At 54.0% G+C, this 21,343-nt stretch overlaps 4 protein-coding genes across 4 annotated transcripts; 2 read left to right on the forward strand and 2 right to left on the reverse strand.

Moving 5' to 3' along the window:
- Positions 1 to 145: 145 nt before the first annotated feature.
- Positions 146 to 4,690, reverse strand: BDP55DRAFT_683222 (uncharacterized protein). The gene is made up of 2 exons (XM_060576321.1): positions 3,463 to 4,690; positions 146 to 3,410 (listed from the first exon to the last, which is right to left on the reverse strand). Exons 1-2 carry the CDS (start codon positions 4,257 to 4,259, stop codon positions 476 to 478), a joined length of 3,732 nt encoding a protein of 1,243 aa, XP_060423042.1. The 5' UTR covers positions 4,260 to 4,690; the 3' UTR covers positions 146 to 475.
- Positions 4,691 to 5,282: 592 nt separating this feature from the next.
- On the forward strand, positions 5,283 to 5,704 carry BDP55DRAFT_734271 (CHCH domain-containing protein; the record flags this gene model as incomplete). Its single annotated transcript, XM_060580189.1, has 2 exons — positions 5,283 to 5,388; positions 5,538 to 5,704. 2 exons carry the CDS (start codon positions 5,283 to 5,285, stop codon positions 5,702 to 5,704), a joined length of 273 nt encoding a protein of 90 aa, XP_060423043.1.
- Positions 5,705 to 9,346: 3,642 nt separating this feature from the next.
- On the reverse strand, positions 9,347 to 12,604 carry BDP55DRAFT_734272 (CDC24 calponin; the record flags this gene model as incomplete). Its single annotated transcript, XM_060580190.1, has 4 exons — positions 9,347 to 10,836; positions 10,892 to 11,078; positions 11,141 to 11,926; positions 12,026 to 12,604. The coding sequence occupies 4 exons, from the start codon at positions 12,602 to 12,604 to the stop codon at positions 9,347 to 9,349; spliced, it is 3,042 nt and encodes a 1,013-aa protein (XP_060423044.1).
- Positions 12,605 to 15,394: 2,790 nt separating this feature from the next.
- BDP55DRAFT_720819 (uncharacterized protein) lies at positions 15,395 to 17,266 on the forward strand (the record flags this gene model as incomplete). Its single annotated transcript, XM_060578485.1, has 4 exons — positions 15,395 to 15,777; positions 15,981 to 16,195; positions 16,476 to 16,604; positions 16,829 to 17,266. The coding sequence occupies exons 1-4, from the start codon at positions 15,408 to 15,410 to the stop codon at positions 17,264 to 17,266; spliced, it is 1,152 nt and encodes a 383-aa protein (XP_060423045.1). The 5' UTR covers positions 15,395 to 15,407.
- Positions 17,267 to 21,343: the final 4,077 nt, after the last annotated feature.

Here is a 21,343-nt window from a genome sequence, read left to right on the forward strand (position 1 = left end):
CGGAAGGTGCGAGGCTGGGCGACCATTTGCGATCGCGTGTTGTGTCTATACCGAATGTACCGATCAAAATTACAAAACACATAACAAAAAGGCGCCATGCATATTAAAGACATCCGGGACACGTGTGATTTTCGAGTTATTTCAAGTTCGTTATCGTCATTCATAATAATAATAAAGGTTCCCATCCGCCTCTGTCCGCAACGAAGCAATGGGGTATAGAACAAGAGTCGAACAAGAATCTAAACACTCGCCTCGCCGGGCGGCCATGATGCAAACAAGCAGGTCAAAGAGAGGCCAGCATAAAATAATGTATCAAAACAAATCCAAACGCCCATAGCTATGCTTTTGCTTTTTTGAAGTCCGCCATGCGATGCGAATGCCCTCCGTTCCTTCTTCCGGTTCGATGCAATTCCTCCATCCTTCACAACGCCCTTCCTTCCAACAATCATGCCAGGTATCCTCACTTGTGGCACCTTCACTTCTTCGCCGTGCGAGCGCTACGCTTGGCAGGAGTACCATTGGCACTCAGACCCAGCTCCTTCTTCGCCGCAGCAGTGGGCTTCTTCGCCTTCGAAACCTTGGCACCGTCTGTCTTTGGGGCAGTAGCCAACTTGGACTGGCTTGCCTTGGTTGCCTTGGCTGCAGTCGCTTTGGCAGGCGCGGTCTTAGTCGCAGCAGACTTGGCAGGCACAGCCTTCGTAGTCGCAGCCTTGGAAGTCGGAGCCTTGGCGGTTGAAGCCTTGGTGGTAGCGATCTTGCTCGTAGAAGCCTTCGCCTTTCTCGCCTTTCCAACCTGCTTCTCCTCTTCGGGACTGAGCTCGGCAGAGCTGGAACTTGCCTCGTCAGACTCGATGAGAGCGGCGGACGGATCTTCGGACTGGCTTCTAGCCAACTGAGCTGCCCACTGAACACTCTTATTGTTTCTTTTGGCAACAGCAGCGGCCGCCCGAGTCTCTATCTTGGGCGGTGCCGTCTTGATCGCCTCGAGCATTTCCTCTGCAGAAACAGCATCTCCCTTATTGCTACGAGTATTCTGGCGAGTCAAGGCTGCAAGGTCCTTCTCTCCAGCTCTGATATTACTCATTCCCTTGTTTCTAACTGGGATCTTCGTAACCGCTGGAGCCTCTCCACGCGCGACGGCAAGCTGGCGTCTCGTACGCACATTCGGCACAGGAGCAACCTCATCCTCATCGGCGGACTTGTCGTTAGCCTTGTCTGTGGCCTTCTTCGCATCGGGAACGTCGGCCTTGACTCTGCGCTGACGCTTCGGCGGCTGCGGCTTCTCTGGCGATCCCTCTCTTCCGTCAGCGGCCTCGGCCTTTCGTTTGGCTTTCTTGGGGCTCGGGCTGTTAACATCAAGCGATCCAAGAGGCTGGCGTCCGGTTGAGTTGGCTGGAGATGCCCTTCTCGCAGAACGAGAACGATCTGCCGACGACGTGATCGAGAACGCCGGGGTGTCGGGCCAGATGCTTTGATTGCGCTCTGGGGTTGCAGCCATGAGGATCGGAGCGGACGCAAGAGGGTCAGGCGAAGACTGAGCAATAACGGGTTCAACGGCCGGAGTGGGAGAGAGAACAGCGGGCTCGGCAGGCTCGACGGCTTCAATAGGCTCGGGATCAGCAGCCTTGGCAGCTTTCTTAGCGGCGTGCCTCGTCATAAACTCCCTAAGCATGACCAAGGAATCGTCGTCTTCCGCGGCGGGGGCGGGCGCCTGTGAAGGCACCTGCGCCACCTGCTCATCCTCTGCTTCGACCTTGTCTTCCTCTGCTGTCTCTCCGCCATGCTCTGTTTCAGTGGCCGGGCGGATAGGCGACAACGGGGTAGAGGTGGCCGGCTCGATGGGAGAATCAACAGCATCCACGGGCTCTTCAACGGGCTCTTCCATGGGCTCTTGCTCTTGGGCGAAGAGAGCAGCGTGTTCGTCCGAAACCTTAAATCGGACAATCAAACGACCTCCTTCTCTGCTGACAACAACCTTTCCGTCCATATCCGTCTTCTTTGCCTCCTCAAACACGCGAGCGAGAGATGTCAGCGCCTGAATCGGGGATCCGGGGCGGTCCTGGAAGGAGCCGAAGATGTCCGGATTCTCTCTTGCATCGACAACGACAGGTGAAGGCGACGGCGACGGGGTTCTCTCTGGGGTAGCTTGGGCAGCCGCCGCCGCAGATGCTGAGTCAACCTCGAGGGGACTCTGCACCGCGTGGAGCTCAACCGACGAATCGGGAGCACCCACCAGCGACGCGGATGCTGGATCTTGAAGAACCTGCACCACAGGAAGCTGGGCGGGGCCGGCAGCAGGAAGAGATGCTCGGCGGAGAGGGGCGGAAAAGGAAAGACGACGGGCAGCAAGGAGTGACTTGCGCTTCTTGAAGGGCGACGTGTCGTTGCGGTTCTTAAAGAACACCATTGGACTCGCGACTTCAACGGCAGCGGCCTTGTCCTCTTGTTCGGACTCATTTGCCTCTTGGTTCGTCTCGGTGACGTCGAGATTCGATAGAGATGAGGGGGGCATGTGGAAGGTGAAGCCGGGTCCAATCGGGGATGACAGAGGTGAAGGTGACATTTCTTCAACAACAGATTGGAGCGTGGCAAGCTTGGCCTCCAGGTTGGCAGCGCCTCTAGCTAGCCTGGTCTTTCGGCTTGAGCTTGAGTGGTGTGTCGCCGTCGAAGGGAAGCGAGGGAGCTTGGCGGTCGGGCTTTGAGGCTCCTCTTCCTCTTCGATAACCGAAAAGTCGGACTCTCCAAAGATGGCAATGGGCTGTCTGACGTTGCGATGCTTGGGCTGGTCACGACCGTGTACCCTATTAGACTCGCGAATGGCAGTTTCAAGCACCCAATCAAAGCTGAGCTCTGGCATCGGGAATGCAAGAAGAGGCGCCATGATGGTGTGAGTCAACAGGCCGTTGTTATAGGCCCGCTTCTTCTCACCATCATAGTTTCTCTTCCCGCAGGTTGGCACGATGGGCTCGCCGTACTTCTCCACCTCCTCGTGGTATTGGCGGCGCTGGTCGTGAACGGAGGGGCCGGCAGGGAGCGCCTTGAGGTCGTTACGGAGGACGCGGCGAGCTTCGATCATGTTAATCACGCCGCTTTCGTCCACATCCTCTAGCCAGTACGGCGCCGAGTCGTCCTCCGCCGTAAACTCGGCCACCCTCTGCTTCTTGCGAGGACAGAGGGCGTAGAACAGACCGCCTTTCACGGCAATATGCCGGAAATTGGCGGCGGCCTCGAGCTCTTCCACGGCGAGGGACTCGGCGACCTCTCTTGCGATGGCCTTCTCGAACACCAGGCCCCTGGCCTTTCGTTGCTTTGTGCGAGGAATACGGGCTCGCTGCCGGGCGAAGCTAGGCACTGGTGTAAGTGCTGAGGTGACGTCGAGGTCGGCATGGGTCTCGGGGTCGAAGGGGTTACTAAGAAGCAAGTCAGTGAGGCTACCTACATGTGGGCAGGGGATACACATACGAGAACTCCTTCGCTGCTTCCGAAAGTTCGGTAGTGGCGAAAGTGTAGGATTGAGGCTTCTTGGGCGACGGGGCGAAGTCGGAAATCATTGTTATGTCGGCCATGGTAATGTCGAGCTTTGAAGGGGACTCGAACCCGCCAGCCTCCTCTCCATCTCTTGAGGGTGACTCCTCGTCGTCGTCTCCTTCCTCGTCTTGTGCTGGGGACTCGCTCTCGGCACGAGTCTCGGCTTGCTGTTGATTCGAGCCGGAATCACTGCGCGGAGACTGGTCGTTGAAGACGAGAGATGCTGTCGGAGAGGTAATCGACATGACTGAAAAGTCCGATACCGCAGGCTTCGAGGGACTCGACTTTGGTGAGAAACTGCGAGCGAGCTTTGGAGTCGACGCGGTAAGGGATTGGAAACTGGCATCCGCGAAGGACACCTTCTTGGGTGATGGGGTCTTGGCAGGGGCGTCCAGAGACATCGTTGTAAGTCTCGAACTGCCAGCCTTCAGCCTCGGGGTCTCAGCTGTGCTGAACTTCTTAACCGGCGAAGCAAGAGACATTGGGGCGAATCTAGGAGGCTGTGTTGTGGCCGCGGACATTGGCGTGGTGCCTCCCTTGGTTGGCGTGGTGAAATCGAAATCCGAGAAGGCCATCTCGACATTAGCGGTAGAGTCCCGAGTGAGCTCAAGGTTCGAGAAACCGGCCAAGGCCCTCTTAGGGCTGGGAGTGCGGTTGCGGGAGGAGCGCGCGGTTGGGGAGGGCGTCAAATTACCCGAGGGCGGGTTGAAGGTCAACTTTGGAATATTCATCGCGTGACCGTAAAGTGCCGGCGACTGCGAGACATTGACGAATGACGAGGTGAAGGGAGTTTGGGGGGATCTAGCGTGGGAGCTATGGCTTCAATGCGACGCGGCGCGGAGAAGGCTCTCGGACGTGATCGTGGGAAATAGCGGCCGCGGAGGCGCGATGCGATTTGGGGGCGGAAAAAGAGGATAAACAAAGCGCGACTGCGCAGGGGTGAAAGATGGGATGCAGAACAACCACCGGATTTAACAGCCAGAAAACGGCTGACAAGAATCCGATTGACACTTGTAGTGCGATGTCGACTGTGTCGTGAATTGTTAGAGTACCTTACGATACCTTGAATTTGGTGAGGTATCGGCTTGCGTCGCGATTGGATTGTGGTTCCTGAACGCGGAGATTGGAGGATGGATTGGGGAAAGGGAAAAAAAAAAAAAAAAGGTTCAAGGTACTTCCAGGTTTCTAAATCGAGAACCGGGAAGGGGAATAGGAAGGGCAGATATCGCGTAGGAAGGGGACCATTAAGTGAAAATCAGTGTGGTGGGCTGGCAACGGGCAACCGCAAAAAAAGGGACGGTTCGAGGTTCGCCCTTTGTTTACATTCGAGGCGAGGCAGCCAATCGGGAGCTCCCGAGGCCATCACCATACCCAAAGTGCCGCTTGCAGTCGCGGCTCGTTCTCTGGGGGCATCCCAGGCGCGGTGTGCACGGGTGACAGGCTGTCCGCTACCGTGTCTTACCCCACCATCCAGGCGCCACACCGCGTTTCTGGCCAATCAAAGATTTTACAAGGGGTGGACGAGGCTGAAGGCACGTGATTGGCGAGAAGAAGTTCCTGGGGTTGGCTCCGCATCAAAGCTTTCGCGATGGCGTCCATTTGAAGCATCGGGGAGCTTTCTGTGACGACGGACGAAGAGATCCACCACCGCTCAACTCGACGACCGAACCCGACGATCCAACGATAGGCGCATAGCTGCACGATACAAGCGAGAGACAGCATTGATCGGTTGAAAGACATACACATCGCCCATCATGTCGAAGAAACCGATGCGCCTGCCGCCTGTCAAGGTCCTTCGCGTTCGTAACCCCAACGGCAAGACCGAGGCGCCGTGTATGCAGGTCATGACTTCGGTTCTTGGTAAGTCTTTCTGCCATGCTTCCTCAATCTCTCCTCGGGACCATTCCCTTCGTCAATGGCCCTGCCCTGCTCCGGTCACTTCACAACAACCACGCAGTCGTATCATCCCTCTTAATGACCCATGGACTGACACCTCATTCTTCCCACAGCATGCTGGGCCTCAGCAGGCTACAACACTTCTGGCTGCGCCGCCCTTGAGAACGCCCTGCGCGGGTGCATGGATAAGCCCAAGGCGCCCAAGGCACCCTCGTCTACCGTCAACTACCACCTCGGCCGTATGTACGACAAGATGATACCCAACTCCAAGGGCAAGTAAAGCAGTCGGCGGGGGAGGACAAGGATCCCAGATCGAACTTGTTGCCAATATCAGGGCGACCGCTTGGACACGATTACCTCTGCAAATGGTATGCTCCATGGATCCGTCACCGACAAATTGCAAAGGGGGGTAGGATCGCGAAAGACGCAACCATCACCACGGCCGAGCCGACCGAAGCAACAGCAGAGGGGGGACTCGGCTGATGACGGATATATGATCCGTCTGGAAGTGGTGAATTGAGCACGGCTGGGGCATACGAGATGTACAACCATACTATTACACACGGAATTAGGCGTTCAAGAGGATCGATGTTGTATACTATGTACCATACAAGGCGGAGAAAAAGAAATACTCGCTACCATCACATTCAACTGCTGGATATTTTCCTCATCTATCATCTGATCTGATGAGCCGACGGTCTTCGGCCATTCATACCTCATCTCGCTGCGCAGGGCTTATTGAACGAGGAGAGATGAGAGATGATCTAACCTGATAGGCAATGGATCAGATGCGCATGAATTTCCATACTTCGCATCTTGGCGTTTAAAGCATTATTTTCGCCCCTTCGGTCTCCGAGACATGATAATTCTCGCCAGGATCTCGGAAAGCATTCAAGTAGCAAAGTGGTGTGGAAAGACATGTACGGATATTCATTCATCTACACCAAGGACCTACGTTCCATCCTTTACCTCCAGCCTCTCAGCACTTGGAACGCCTGGAGCGAAGGCCTTGATACGATTGTCTAGAGTAGGCTTGCGTCCAACGCACGAGTATAATATCACCGCCTCGCTTTCGACACCAGCGTATCCCATAATGCAAAGAGATTGCCAACGTTTCCTGCAACTTTCCTCGGGAAGCACTCAAACATATCCCTACACCAATCTGATGTCCCAAAAAATAGGTGAGGGAATCGAGTAGAGAGGACTTTCTGCCGAGGGTTCATAGAGCTGTTACTTCCGTCTGTCATGAGGCTGATGTCCCGGGAGGCTCCTGTATCCAGCCCCCTTAATTTCCTCAATGCCGTTGTTCGATGAGGTGACGAGTGTGACTGGTCCATTTCATAGATGTAGCCCTGTTCATTCTTCATGTACTGCCGTGCCTTCAATAAGCCGGTTTAGTCAATCAATGCCTATATTTCAACCGTCGAACCAGGCTTATTTAGGTAGCTTTCTTCATAGCAAACAACAACGCAAATTGACTCCACCTCAAATCAGACCGAAGGGGAAAACCCCCCCTCTTTCCCTGACTTACAATTGTTCCCTTTGCATTGATTTTCAAGTCCCAGATCATGAGCAGAAAGGATTTCTAGAGGTGATTTAAAGCATACAATTTGCTTCATATTCGATACGCCAGCGGACATTCACGGGAGTGTCTGGTTTATCAAGGCAAGTACTCTACCACCTCGCACACAGTCTGGCCCCAACCGCCAACCTCGAGTCGACGGGGCGCTGCTGTGCTAGTGGCAGGCCAAGAACAACGCTGGGGAGGAATTTTGCATGTCCTTGTTTGCCTACCTAGGGAAAGAAGGAAAGGAGACATAAGTAAAACGACTACCCTCCGTGCCTCCCCGAGGCGAGACCAGGGAGACGGTGAGCGCCAAATAAGAAACAAAAAGGAAACTCTCCCGGAAAGACTTGAACCCAAAATCTAAGTGATTCGGAGGAGTAGTTGGAGAGGCCGAGATCCACGCTCGGGTCTAACCCCCTGAACCCCTCGACCAACTTCACATACTCAAGTGACGGAAACGAAGGAGGAAGGAGCCAAGTACTCTATCACCCTCCACAAAAGCCCGGATTGACAGAGGGGCGCGAGATCCGATTCCAGAGAAGGGCGTCGATTGTGTGTTAAGTATTCCCGCTCCTTCCTTTCCTATCGTTATCTTCGGGGCTTTGAATATGTTGGACTTGCACGGTGTAAGAGGCAACGAACCCATTTCTCCTCGAGCCGTGCTTAGCTAGAGTTTACTCTTCTGCTCGATTTCCTGTGCTGAGAGGGCTCTTTTTCCTTCGCTCCTGCGATGTGCAAACAAATACAAATACAATTATGAAGCTATAGCAGAAACATTAGGGGTTTTTTCATTTTAGACAAAAAGACAGAGGGAATCGGTGCTGATAATCGTCTCCTCTAATTTAAGGCTTCCATCCACCCATCTCCACAATCCCCTTCTCTTTCCCCCCTCCACCACTAGGTCTAATGATGTCTTACTCCAGCTCTCGGTTCTCTGATAAACATGAGAATAATGCCGTTATATATACATGGCTCTCAATCTCCCTTTCCCATTTCACAGCCACATGATGAGACGAGGAAAACATAAATATAGCCTTGTGGCGTATGCAGAATACTTTGAAGCCGAGAGGTTATGAACAACCTGCGCAAAAGACGTACAAAAACATACCGTGCGTATAGTGGGAGCCCTCGGCTCGTCCACATTACCTATTAATCAAGAAAACAGAAAGAGGAAAAGAACAGAGAAGGAAGATTAGTCAAGAGCATGAGTGGCTTACACCCTCATTCCCCCCATAATCCTGTAATGTAAACCATCTTAAAATACCAAGCCAACAATCCCATGCTGGCCACCACCCTCCTCTTCGCATGTTGACGATGCCATCGTTGAAGCCACCAGCACGACGTGATTTGGTTCAATACTCTACTAGGGGTTGCCAGCATCCCACATAAAAGCAACGGGTACAAGCTTCTTGGTCCTAGATCATCACGAACACATGTACGGTGGTGGTCAAGTCGCCTCTTTCCAGAAGGTCCGAAGATGGCAAATCCTAGAAGATCATCCCTCATGAAATGATTCAACAATCATGCCCCTACGTTGCACATCCCACATCTTCAAACACACAGGACAAACACGCATTCATCACATAGCATAGGACACGAGATGTCATCGTGAAGGAACAGTAACGCCTGTTCATAGTTCGAATAACCTTTAGCTAGCGCCAGTCAAGAACCTGATCCCATACTGTAGCGAGCGACATGGCAGGTATTCTCATCCCCCCGGCTGATGGCGTCTCAAGTTTGCCTTCAGCCAAAACCCCACCTAACCCTTCAGGCAAAGCCAGATATCAAAATTCGTCCCCCATCATCAAAGTCGTAACGATCGAAAGTAGGTTAGTCATCCCAGAAAGAGTAAACAACCAAGAGAAGAAGTGAAAGTGAAATGATTGGGCTCTGGGTGTATCTGCCCCCGTCGAGTTCGATATCGAGGAACCCCGGTGAGGCATATGCAAGTACCACCCAGAGTCGCCAATGGTAATTGATGTGAAGTATTTCCAAAAAGAAGAAAAGGAGCGTCCCGGTGAATGAGTGCCTTTGGAGAAAGCCCCTGCGTAAGGGATCGTGTCCTTGGGTGGGAAAAGTGTGGCCATGATGGAACCGTCTAAATTCTCGTGCGCACGAGTCCGAATGCTTTCTAACCGCGTATGGCTGCCGCTGCGAACCTCGTGATGTATGGTAGTCTGGCAGCCACCTGCTAGTTGATGCGATGCTGAGAGGTATAAAAACGAGGTGAAACAATCTGCTCCGGACGCCATGTGTATGCAAAGAAATGCCCCCCGGTGGGTATATGGGTATGATGCGCCTGGGAAAGTCCCAAAGTTCTCCCAAAAGACCTACTTCGACATAGAAATGAGGCGCTCAGGCCGTTTCCCCAACGCAGAACAGCTCGATCTCGCCGACCCCTCCTGGTGCAGTAGCCCGAGCTCCCTCCCGCCATTCGATAAAGGCGATTTGAATGTCATCATCACTAGCAATAGTGACAAAGTCGCCATCCTCGTCCTGGTATCGGAGCTTGAGCATGCCCTTGCTGATACTGCTGTTGGTGAACCGCGCAAGTTTGGCGTCGATCCGGTCAATCAAGGACTGGTATGTGATGTTGAATGCAACAACCAGGGTGACATAATTGCCGCTGTCGACAAAGTTCACCTTGACCTTCAACTGCGTAGGAATCGGTAGATCGGGACTAGCAAGCGGATTTGACTGAGATCCGCTGATCCCACCAGTGCCAAGAGGAGGAGACAACATCGCATTCATAGACGCAGCCGCGTCGATGCTGAGCTGCCGGTCATGGACAGAGTTTGGCGTTCCCTGGCGAGGGTAGATTGGCTGAGCGGGGAACTGTGACATGGTACCACCGTAGCTTCCAGACTGCTGGTGGCCGTACTGACGTTCTCGCTGGGCGCCTGGACTCTGCGTGTTTGACCTGATGGGAACATCATTGACTCTGGGCGAACCGGTCTGGGACCGCGGGATGTTCTGGTCGTGGGCTGGGTGCAGGTGCGCCGGGATGCCAGGCACAGCCGGAACAGGAGTGCCTCCTTGAGTGCGACGAATATTTCCGGGGGCATTGATATCAGGTGTGCTGTACGATCTGCTGCGCTGCTGCTGTGCCGCACTCTGGCTGTTGGAGGCCATTGCCGGCAACGAAGGTCCGCGAGGATTCCTGTGCTGCGAAGAACCGTCTCGTGAAGGAGCTCTAGGCATCGCGGGGGCCGTGTATCTCTGATTGGGATCCTCCCATCCGGGCTGAGGGGTCAGCGACTTGGGGAATTGGTATCCTGGGTTAGGGAACATGTTGCTGGCGGTGCTCGTGCGCGAGGAAACAGGCGAATCGGCTACCGGTGAAAAGTAAGAGTCGCCACCACGGGCCCCAGGTGAGGAGGCGCCTGGAGCAGGCACCTGGGTCGTGAGGCTGAGAGGCGCTGGTGGTTGCGGAAGAGGGAATCTAGGAGGCGGAGCCCTCACCATGCCGGCAAGGCTCTCATTGGTTGCGGCACGTTGCCGCAGGCTTGTGCTCGATGCATTGCGAGGCAACATGCTGCCTCCTGTCGACTGAGTCGGCATGGGAAACTGAGCAGGGGCAGAGGCGGGTGGCCATAGTTCCTCGTCATCGTCATCGTCTTGCTGGTTGAGATACGGGTTCTCAAGCTTGCCAGCATTTTCGCGGGTCCAGGCAAAGTCGGGTGCTGCCGAATCGGGGCTTGTAGCAGATTTGTTGGGCGTGTTCTCCTTACGTTGCGCCTCAAGGGCGACGGCCCATTTCTTCATCTGCTCCTCGTTTGTGTATTTGATCATGAAGTTCTCCACGCCAGGATCACCTTTCCACCAGATTTGGACAATGTAGGATCCTGTGGCTTGGTTAGCGATCGAGAGTTTAGGGAAAGGGTTAATGCCGCCGCATACCAGGCTTTGCGAGAGAGACGATGTCAGTTACGTTCGTCATGAAGATCCTGCCCTTCAACTGAAGTCTCGCATTTTTGTTCCTGATCTTGGGTCCGGTAGACCTAGTCTTATCCTTCTTGTCCCTGCTCTTGTTCGCTGAAATTTCCTTGCAGCAGAGTAGTATGCATTCAAAGAGGTAAATCTCGTACTATTGAAATCAGCGTATGATCCTGATTGGGAACTGCTTCTTCGAGAGAGGGCAACACTTACATCCTTTTCTTGCTCGCTCTTTCCGGTTACGACAGTGTAGACACCGTGCATCAGCAACCTGCCAAATTGTTCCACGCGGTGGTTCTTCCAGTCGTCGACACGGTTTCGCAAGTCATCCAGGGCCTCGTCCAAGAGATCCCGGTTGACTTCTTCGTTGGCCTTTGAGAGAACTCGTTCTGCGGACTCGATACCGCCTGCTAGGTCGGCTTTGATATCCTCATCCTCGCTCTTTTTCATCAAGTCCTTCAACAACAGAGGGTACTTGACGAGTCTCTGCATGGGCTTGAGGAGGAAGCCATCCAAGGTGTTGAAATCTGCGGCCACAGGATGCCCACTAGCTTTGATCTGGTCAAAAACTTGGTTGGCCACTTGTGCTGCTTTGCGCTGGTTGGCGATGAAGGGACGGTAAATGTCGAATGCGTCTTCGTATGTGACGAATGGGGCACCCCAATGCTGTACAGTCTTGGGCATGGAGTTTGTCGTCTCTACACGGATCAAGAATCGGCGCTGGAAATCGAGGATGGCGTTGATGTTGAGGAAGATCTGATGAATGGTGTCGCCAGTGATGATTCCTTTGGTTTCCAAACTACTCTTGAGGTCGTAGAGATTCTCCAAATCTTGCACATATTTCCGCTCCGTGTCCACCAGTTCCTTCACGATATGATCCCGGTAGCTCAGCTTGGAGCCTGGTTCAAGTGGAAGATCGTCTTCGGGGTAAGGCTGGAGCTGCAGGAGAAGCCCCCGTTGCTCAGCGATGTCGAGGACATAATTGACGACTTGAGTGGTCTAAGACGAGGTCAGTTGGGGTCATTCTCAAGTTATATGGTCGATGGCGATTGTAGGCCGAAGTCACCATGCCAGAGGGGTAGCAGCCGTTTCGCATACCTTGACAAAACCGGTCGTGTCATTTCCTAGTACGTCGCTGATGACGAAGCATTCCGCTGACGGAATACCCAAGTCCTTTAGACACGCCTGAATGAATTTGAAGAGGGCAATTTTTGCCTTTTTGCTGTCGCTTGCAGTGGCATTCGCGCCTTCTATCTCGAGGGGCTTCGCTGGTTGTAGGGCGTTGTAGATATCGAGTAGCGGATAGCCGGTGCGGAACAGGGCCCACAGTGATTCGACAGGGTCGTTGGGGTCTAGCTCTTGCAGATAGGGGTCGAAGCCAGGTACCTGTGATAATCGCTGCTTCAACGACATGCAAATCTGGTAAAGTGATCGCGAGGCATCGGCCTTTTGGTTGATAATGTTGGCCGTGGCCTGGACGGGACCTCCATTCTGCGGGGGCGTCACCGTGGATGCGCTATTGAAGGAGGCGAGAGAGCCGGAGGATGTGTACGCTGTCGAGCCGGAAAGCTGGCTGGCGCGGGGCGCATTACTCATGGTATTGGGTAGGCCGCCAATTCCGTTGGATTGCTGGAATACAGGAGCCGTTTGTGTTCTGAGGAGAGGAGCATGAGCCATGACGTCCTAACCCATCCGGTGAATGGAGGGGAGAGGATGTAAGGACACGATGGTCGACGACGACGACGGTCGAGGATCGTGCGAGGGGCGAGGGGCGAGGCGGTGGAGGCTCGATGAAGCGATTCCTGACCCTGTGTCTATGTCGAAGACAGGGTCACGTCATTCGGCACCGGGGCTCTCGAGAGTCGGTCTGGTCGAGTGGACTCGGGATCAGGAGTATCGGTGGTTGGGCGGAGTAGGAGAAGCGACAATGTAGCGGTGGGCGTCGGGAAGGTTCTCGTCGTCGGAAAAGGGCGTGTTTGTTCTTGGAGGGCGAAAATGAGAACAAGGGGTTTAAGCAATGGGCGTTCGGACTCTAGTATTTCCTCCCCTTGTGGTGATCGAGTAGCCCCCTCAGTGCGTTTTGCTTGGGCTTGGAACAGGCGGATGGCGAGGAGTAATAGGGATCTCTTCGTGTAAGGGGTGTGCGTGTGCGTGTGCGAGAGAGAGTGAGAGAGAGTACTGCGTATGTGTGTGTGTGAGACAGAAGTGCCGGCGCCGAGAGTCGGTGGAGGAGGGAGGTTGGGCTGGTCGGGCGGGTCTGTTTTTCGAGTCGACGAGTCGAAGTTGCGGAGCGGTGCGGAGCGAGGCGGGCTATCGGGGCGAAACGAGTTGCCTTTTTGACCCCTGTCTGGTCCTTGATCCTCCTATTAGGTGTCGCTAGTAGTGGGCGATAGCGTATATCTCGAACAGGCTTCGTGGGCCGAGAGCGAGTTGTTGCGAACTGGTCGTGGTTTAGACTGAGAGGTGTCGGTTGAGAAGTGTTGCCAACGAAGGATTGCAAATCGAGGTTGGAGTTGTCGCTGAATTTGGGGACGCTGTTGCAGGACGCAGGCTGATGTAGTTGGCGTGCATGAGGGTGTGTCTTGATTCAACCTGGAGGGGAGGGGGGCTGGGTTAGGTACCAAGTCCAAGTGTATCCGTAGGGAAGCAGGGGAGAAGTAAAGCCAAAGTAAAGGTGGTAAGGCGAGGCACAGGCACAGTCAAGCTGCAAAGGCAAAGATAGAGGGGGGAGAGGCCGAGAGGAACGGGAGAGGGAGAGAGATACCTACTGTGTAAGGTAAGGTACTCCGTAGTGAGATGGTGATTGCACTATTCGTTCGGACACAGAGTGCGGAAGCGCCTGAGTCTCTGAGATGGACAGGATAGACTGGGGGCTTGGTTGCTTCGGCCTGCTTGGGAAAGGTCAGGCCGGCCAGGTCGGGTTTCCAGTCCCCAGTTCCCAGCTCCAGTGGACTGTTGCGGTCCAATGTGGTCCAATGTGGTCCAGCGTCTCGTCGCCCGTGCTCTGCTTATTGCCTGGGGCCCTAGAGTAAGGTATTGGCAGCACGAGCAAGGATGTGGGTAATGGGTACGGATAGTGGTGGTGGTATTAGTGGGCGGGTGGGATGGGTTGGGCTGAGGGGTCTGAGGATGATAGATTCGGATCCACGTCCTTTGAGCCTTTGAGGGGAAAGTTGGAACTGTACTCCGTATCCGTAGCCCACCACAGTGAAGATGGGCAGACTGAGGAAAAACAGACGGCAAGCCGCAGAAGAGAGAGAGAAAGAGGCACAAAGTGGGAGAGGTACAACGAACTGCGAGTGCGCGGTACTGTAAGGTGGTGGAGAAGCGGCCTCAGGTTGGCCGCATTGATCTGATGGAGGTTTTTGGGCGTTTCAAATTAGCGGGTGATTGCGCTAGTCTTGATTGGGCCTGGTCTCCCGTCGCAGTGGACAGATCCACGTCTCCCATTGATTGAACCTGCCCTCGTGGTGCACGCGCTCGGTACGTACTGCGATCCCATCAGCCTTCCATCATGTGCAAAGTATACGTACTCAATAACCAGAGGTATAAGGTAGTTACGGAGTACAGGGCAAGCCTCGACGGGGAAGGAGTGGAATACCTACCTTAGGTACCCGTACTTACCTGGGGAATGGGGGCATCGTGAGTACCTTACGTCACTGGCTAGGAAGACCGATATCAAGCATCAGCATCTGTTCCCTCCATAACTACACCATCGTACAGGAAATATCGAGATCTTTATCACGGACATAGCGAATGTAGACACCGTAGATCCTTGGAGACAAGGAGCGGGCAAGTCTCGAGGCATACAGGAAGGAGGGCACTCGGACTGACAAAGAGGAGGGGGGAGGGTTTTTCAAGCAAGAGACAGAGGAACACAAGACCTGGACACATCCGTGAATCTACTGGGCCGGCACTGCATTGTTCGAGAAGGTCGATGGAACAAAGATAGGGGAAACTCGAAATGGAGGGTACGGATAGACCGGGGTGGCAGAAGCACACGCAGACTCGACGATACACGCAATTCTCTGGAAACTTACTTCCCATCTAAACTGCATGATGGTAGTAGAGAATGTATCACTAGAGAGGATTGTTGATTACCTACTGACTGTCATGAGCGCATCCTTCATTCTGCCCGTCCCGTGTCCCGCATCCTGCGTCCTTTTCTCTGACGGCTGTCATTGTTATGCCCTGAATGACGAGCATGGAGGAAACGGGCCTTTCCTGGGAGGGGTCACGCAAGAGGTACCCTACTCCATCCACTATCAAGTACCTATCGAATAACACTCTGTAATCTGCACCGTCTAGCAACCGTAATCCAACGCTGTCTTTGGCCGGTGGCAGAAATCATTGAGCCAGCATATAAGCATCAGTACACTACAGCATCTGCATGTATTCGTATGCTCGTCTTTCAAGCCCGTGTCGGGTTGATTGCCATGCCCCCCCCCCCATCGCGTCTGCAAGGTACTCGTTGCACGACATGCTTGCCGGGCCCTTCGTTCCCCCGCTACAGAAATCGATAGATCCATGGTTGCTCTGGACAATGAGCCGACTGCCCACTTGTTGGTCCAAACCCCTCAGGCCACTTGAATCCAACATGATTTGTATTGCTCAGTCAGAATCAGTCAGAGACATGGGAGATGCAAATCTATCCCGTGAGATGCTCGACACCTTGGGTAACTACTCGCCAAGGTGGTCTGCAGAGAAATTGTCTACCAAAAGCAGAGGTACCGGAACAACACATCAGCAATACCGGTATCTCGTAGTACGTACAGATAAACGTCTCGGCTTAGCTAACCCACCAGCTTCTGCTCCGATAAGACACCCGTGGGCCCGGGGAAGCACGGAAGGTGGGAAGGCATCGAGAAAAAAGGGTTCCTTCCTGCGCTCTCGAAGCCGAAATCTGCCTGACCCCTCGTGCACCCTCCGAGCAAAGATATCCTAACCATCTCTTCAACATCCTCTACGGCGACAGTCCGTCCTTAATGCTGCATATTCCCTTTCTTGGGGGTTGCATTCGACAAACTGACCTCGACACCTTACTTCTGAGCAGCAACTTGCCATCTCGGCCAGGGCCCGAACAAGGACCGACCAGCCTGCATCGATCGACAGCTGCCGTTGCAGTCGCAGTCAGTCTATCGCGGTTGGTCTCCCAACATTGAAACTAACGATGCGCCAGGCGCCTTGGAGCACAGCCATCCGGTCGTGTCTGCACCCTTCGGGCCTTCCCCCCTTCGCCCGCCGTATAGCCTGCTGCACATATCGCAAGTGCGTCTTCTCTTAGCAGGCTTTGACCACATCTTGTGCGGCCGGCTGCTAGGAACAATACAAACCCATGGTCCCCTCTCGCACTCTCTAGAGACCCCTGTGCCAAGGTATGCTGCCCGTCAGTATTTTAAGCCGCCCGACCGACAGATGCCTACACACACGTTCTCACGCACACAGACGATATCGGTGGATGGGTTCTCAGACAAGTGCATGAGCGTCTCCCACCCATCTGTTGTTTCGATGCTCCAATGCACGGAACTACCCTGCTCTCACGCCGCAGACAGGACGTTGCGCCGTGCAGCCTCGCACTGCCATCCTGGTCTCTTCTGACTCTGCCATCGTGCCTCTTCAGGGTCTTTTCAACCTACACGTCGCTATCGAGGACGACGTCCACCCTGCAATTGTCGCTGTCAGTCTGTCCGGGCACACGGCTACCGACCGCCCGTTGAAGGGCATACCGTCGTTGCTACCTGTGTAGCTCCATGGCCCAAAGAAAACCTAATTCCCTGCGAGCCAAGTCCTGGCTCCAGAACCGCGGATCAGGTCCCGGCAAGCCACCCTCCATGGACTGACCAAAACACGTCAAAGACGTTGAAACACCATCTTCATGCATCTGGTAGGCTATCCCACTAGGCCCAGGAAACAACGGGAGCCTCACATGACGAATTATTTTGGGATTCTCTGGACGACTCAACCAACGCCTTGCAAGGGATTGCCGACAGGGGCCACGGCGGCCAGCCTCCAGGAAGGCGAGCGGAATCCACTCCGTACGAAGGGCGTCCCGGGCAAGTTCCTCTACCCTTCACCATGCGCTACAGTGTGCTTCAAGTTCCCTCTCGTGCCTCTTCTGCTTTGTGGAATGGGCTGCAAATACCAGACATGGCGCTCGTCCTTGTTGCTTCCCATGCGCATATCCTGCACAAGAAAGAAAATGCAAGCCTAGTATCGCAGTTGACCACCTCAGCCCCAGGCTTGGAGGCTTCAACGGTGCGTCTCACTCTCGGCTTGGGCGGTCCGGGCTGGGGCGGTGGTGCGAGCTGCTCGGAGCGAGAGGCGTTTTCGGTGGCTTGATGATGAACACCGGCCCCGTCTCAAGACGGCATGGTTGAGACTCGGCGGCCGCTGGAGAGCTCAAGACCGATGCGATGCGTCTGGGCTGCACAGTTTATGCCTCTCGTAGGTCAGCAGACGCCGCCAAAGAGTATGGCGATCAGCCGTGGCACCCGGGTCTTCTTTGCCCGTTGCTTGTTTTTTTCCAGAGAATTGTTTGAAGACGAGACAGTACAAAGACATTTAGGGATCTGTGACAGCAGAGGATTACCCTCCCGCGGTCTTTGTGGTGGATGCCAAGATGTCACCATTGGGCTGAGGCTCACAAAGGATGGACAAACTGGGGATAGTCTATCGGGACAAATCTCTCGTGCATGCACCCACGCAGACCACGGCACATTTCGCGGCCCATCCCTTAATTGGTAGGACTGGGTCGTACGGATACGAATAGGGACCGTAGGAGTCGTTGTGGATCCAAGCAAAAGCCGAAGTACCCCGGAAAATCACTTTAGGCCGGTTATCAACTCATTGCACTGACGGTTGGGGTTCATTTTCGCCTTGTTCTGGTTGTCCGTTATTCATAAACAGGCAAAGCTTGGGATTCTGAGAAAGTGTTCGACCGGAACCTGTGTTTCTACGGATACAGCATGCCTTGACTTGACTCGTCGCGGTTCGGGAAACAATCAGATCATTGGCGTCGCCTCGTGATCTTGTGCGCGACTCGATGCGCCCGGGCAATGACACACCTGCACTTACACGAGCAATCTCTAGAGAAACAACGTCATACCCGCCTTCGGAGGCAATCAGAGGCAAGTATTCAGAGAGGGGAGTCCCGGGCTGACGTGCAGAAGAGGCGAACACCAAAGAAACCTAACCGGAGCTTTTCTGGAGAATTGGCAAGGTCAGCTCCGGACAGCGGGCGTGCGTGAGAAAAGTTTCGTGCGACATGACCGCCAACGGGGCAGAGCGAGCGGATGGGAAAGTTTTTGAAGCCAAGTCGGCTTGCTGATTGGAGTCTTTTGCTATGTGCGACAACGTTCCTGCTACCTCTATGCGTACTCGCCCTGCATCTGTCAGGAGAGTCCCTCTGAAGATCACGATGGGAGATCCCTCGTGTTTGTCCAGAATCTGAAGTGCCTTGCCGTGCTTCCAGTACGGAGCATTTGAAAGATAGGCGCAGCCATGCGGGTACCCGGACAGGGCGTTGTCACTTTCGAGTTTCCGGAGGCTCAACGGGGAGGGCGGAAGCATGCTGGGCGCGCTGAGCTGGCTGAACCGGCAAAGTGATCATCTCCACTGACTTTCTTGGTAGGACCGAGAATTGGCCCATTTAGGTTGCGAATGAGAGAAGAGAAGAGAAGAGAAAGGGGGGAAAAGTATTGATCAGGGCGGAATGTTCGCCGCCGCCGATCTGTGCTGTACACGTGTCAGTGACAGGTGTGTGTAACTTATTCTCTGTGCCTCTCAATCCTCTGCCTGTCCTTCATTTCGCCTTCCAGATATGTAGGGAACCTTGGAGATGAATGGCGAGAAACGGCGGGAAGTCGGCGCCATGATTTGACTTACTCGCCGCTTCTGCTCTCTCAGATTCGTTGAGTACCTTAGTCAATGAATGATGATATAGTGCGCGGTAAGTATCTCAGCCCTGGGAAGGGTTTATTACCAAGAAAAAAAAAGACGTTTTATGCCACCGGACAATGATGAAAGCCAAGATGCCTGAAAACAACCTTGGAGCTGGAGCCGAGTCTCGGCATATGATCAGCGTTCCAAGTTGCGATGAACCAGACCAGCCTCGATAGCCTGATGAGGGTGAAGGAGGGGGGAAAGAGGGAACATGGGACTTGTTGTTCGATGGAGAAGTCGGCGCCGATGGGGACGGGAATCGTAGGTCCTGTCCTGTCATGTAGATTCATCAAGAGCATGACTTAACTTTCTTGGGCGATTGAGTTATGAGCTTAAAACGGTATCTGCGGGTGTGAGGTATAACCATTGAGGCGTTGAGGCGATAGCTTTTGATATCGACGGATGGCCATGTTTATTTCCCAGCAAGTTGGAGTGTAAAATGTGATGAGAAGGATGAGTTTGAGATCGATTATGATCTCGGAATCTGTGAGATATAGACATGTCTCATCCGTGGATACAAATCACATCTCTATGCTGGATGCTAAGTGATGAGATCTTGACCTGCGTTTGAGCATGGCTAGGTATGGTGTGGAATGAAAACAAAGTGCAGGACAAGCCGTCGGCCGGCAGCGGGAAATGTCTAAATCTGGACATGCACACATGTGTCACATACACATACACCTTTGCCCAACGGTGCCAGTGCCAACCTAGGATTTCCCATGAGCTTGAAGTGAGTGGATGAGTTTCTTGAATCTTGCTTTCTGCTTTGCCGGCATAGCTGGCACTGGAACTGGATACACTCCACCCAAGCCCCTCCCGAGGGTTTTTTTTGCCACCCGTTGCTGCTCATTTGCGGGTCTTTGTACGAGAGTTACTGTATTTCGTGCAGTTAAGGCGGCAGGCAAGGCGCGATGCGGGAGGGAACGTTGGGAGAGTGTGGGAATGAGACGGGAGTGAGAGCGGGGGAATCTCTACCTCACGGCAGCTTGAAGGATAGTTCGTAAGGTCCTAGTCCCGTGCTATCCCGCGAGCTGTCTTTTCCCCCGGATCGGTTTACGGAAGAAGGGTGCGGCGGCTTCGGTGTATGGCGCGGCTCGACCGCATAAAGCCGTACCCGTAGCGTAGCTTGCTTCCTTAAAGTAGGAGGAATGCAGAGTGAGTAACAGAGGAATGCGGGCGGTGGACGGGCGTGGCGGCAGACTCACGCGGCCGGTGGTCGCTCCGCATTGTTTAGCCCCCCCCCCCCCCCCCTTGTATCCGTACTTGCGGCTTATTTTTGCCTGCCGGTCTTTGCCTACTTTGTCCTTTGCATGTCCACATCTACTCAGTGTATCCCGCCATGCCTGCGAGAGGAGAAGAGGGTGGGAGGTTGGAGGTGAGAATCATGAGAATGGTGAGAAGATTACGAGGGGATGGGGGAATAGAATGCCATGATGATATTAGCCAATAACTCTGATCAGCATACGTTAACAGACTTGGGGAGTAATATGGGAATAGACAGCACACAGCTGACAGAGAGATAGAGAACAGGGAAAAGTGATAATCGCCGGACCCGTCCATGTCTCCATCGTCCCCATCCCATCCCGCCACCTCCGCCCTCTGCTAGAGAATCTGCTAAAACTCGTTTGCATAAGGTATCCGTAGCTGGCCAAGTTTCCAGCAGTTGGCTTGCTGTCTTGCGTTGTTTCTCCTCTCTTAAATCGATCACCAATGGCCTAGGCTGAGGTAACCTCAAGGGACCAAAAGCAGGCTTTCCAGGCTACAAGAAGACAAGCGTGACTTTACTGTGTAGAAAGTTGAGGTGAGTGACTCCCCGGTCTGAAATGTTGCAGTGTTTATTCCCCGCCCAGTGCCCACCTTACTTCAAGGTTGGCTTTCCAAGGCTCCCCGTCTCCTTACCGCCCGTGTGCCGCCGCCGCCGCATCTTGCCTTCCGCCTTTCCGCTGCCTCGTCACCTTGTCCCGTGCTTTGCTCTCACCTTGCTCACCTCCACTGCCAGTGTACGGAGTACGAAGTAGTCTATCTGGATTGCTTCCATTGCTTACCTGCATCATCGTTAGGTTGCTTACCTCACCAGACCTCCCGTCTGTCCCTCTCTGAGTCTCACGGCATCCTCTTCAACCAACAACGGCCAAGCGCACCCGCTGCATTTCCACCCGCCGCGCCGCCCCCCCCCCCCGGTCAAGCATCCAAACATCCAAACCAAACGTTCAACATCATCCAACCAACCCTTTCCCCAATCCAACTCTCCATCTCAGTCCCAAATCTCAATCCCACCACTTTCCCACCCCCCACTCTGTCCCATCTCATCTTCTCTTTTGCCTGAGGTGCCTTGCTCTCCCGTTGCATCGACACTTGCAGCATTCACGCCACAACTATCCGCATTCCTTGCTTTGTTCTAGGTCGGATGCGACAGAGCTAAGACAGCATTCTACATTACCATTGCATCACCCACCAATACGTAAACCCCCTCCA

Source organism: Colletotrichum godetiae, assembly GCF_030913485.1.
Source record: "Colletotrichum godetiae strain CBS 193.32 chromosome Unknown BDP55scaffold_76, whole genome shotgun sequence".
Classification (NCBI taxonomy): Eukaryota; Fungi; Ascomycota; class Sordariomycetes; order Glomerellales; family Glomerellaceae; genus Colletotrichum; species Colletotrichum godetiae.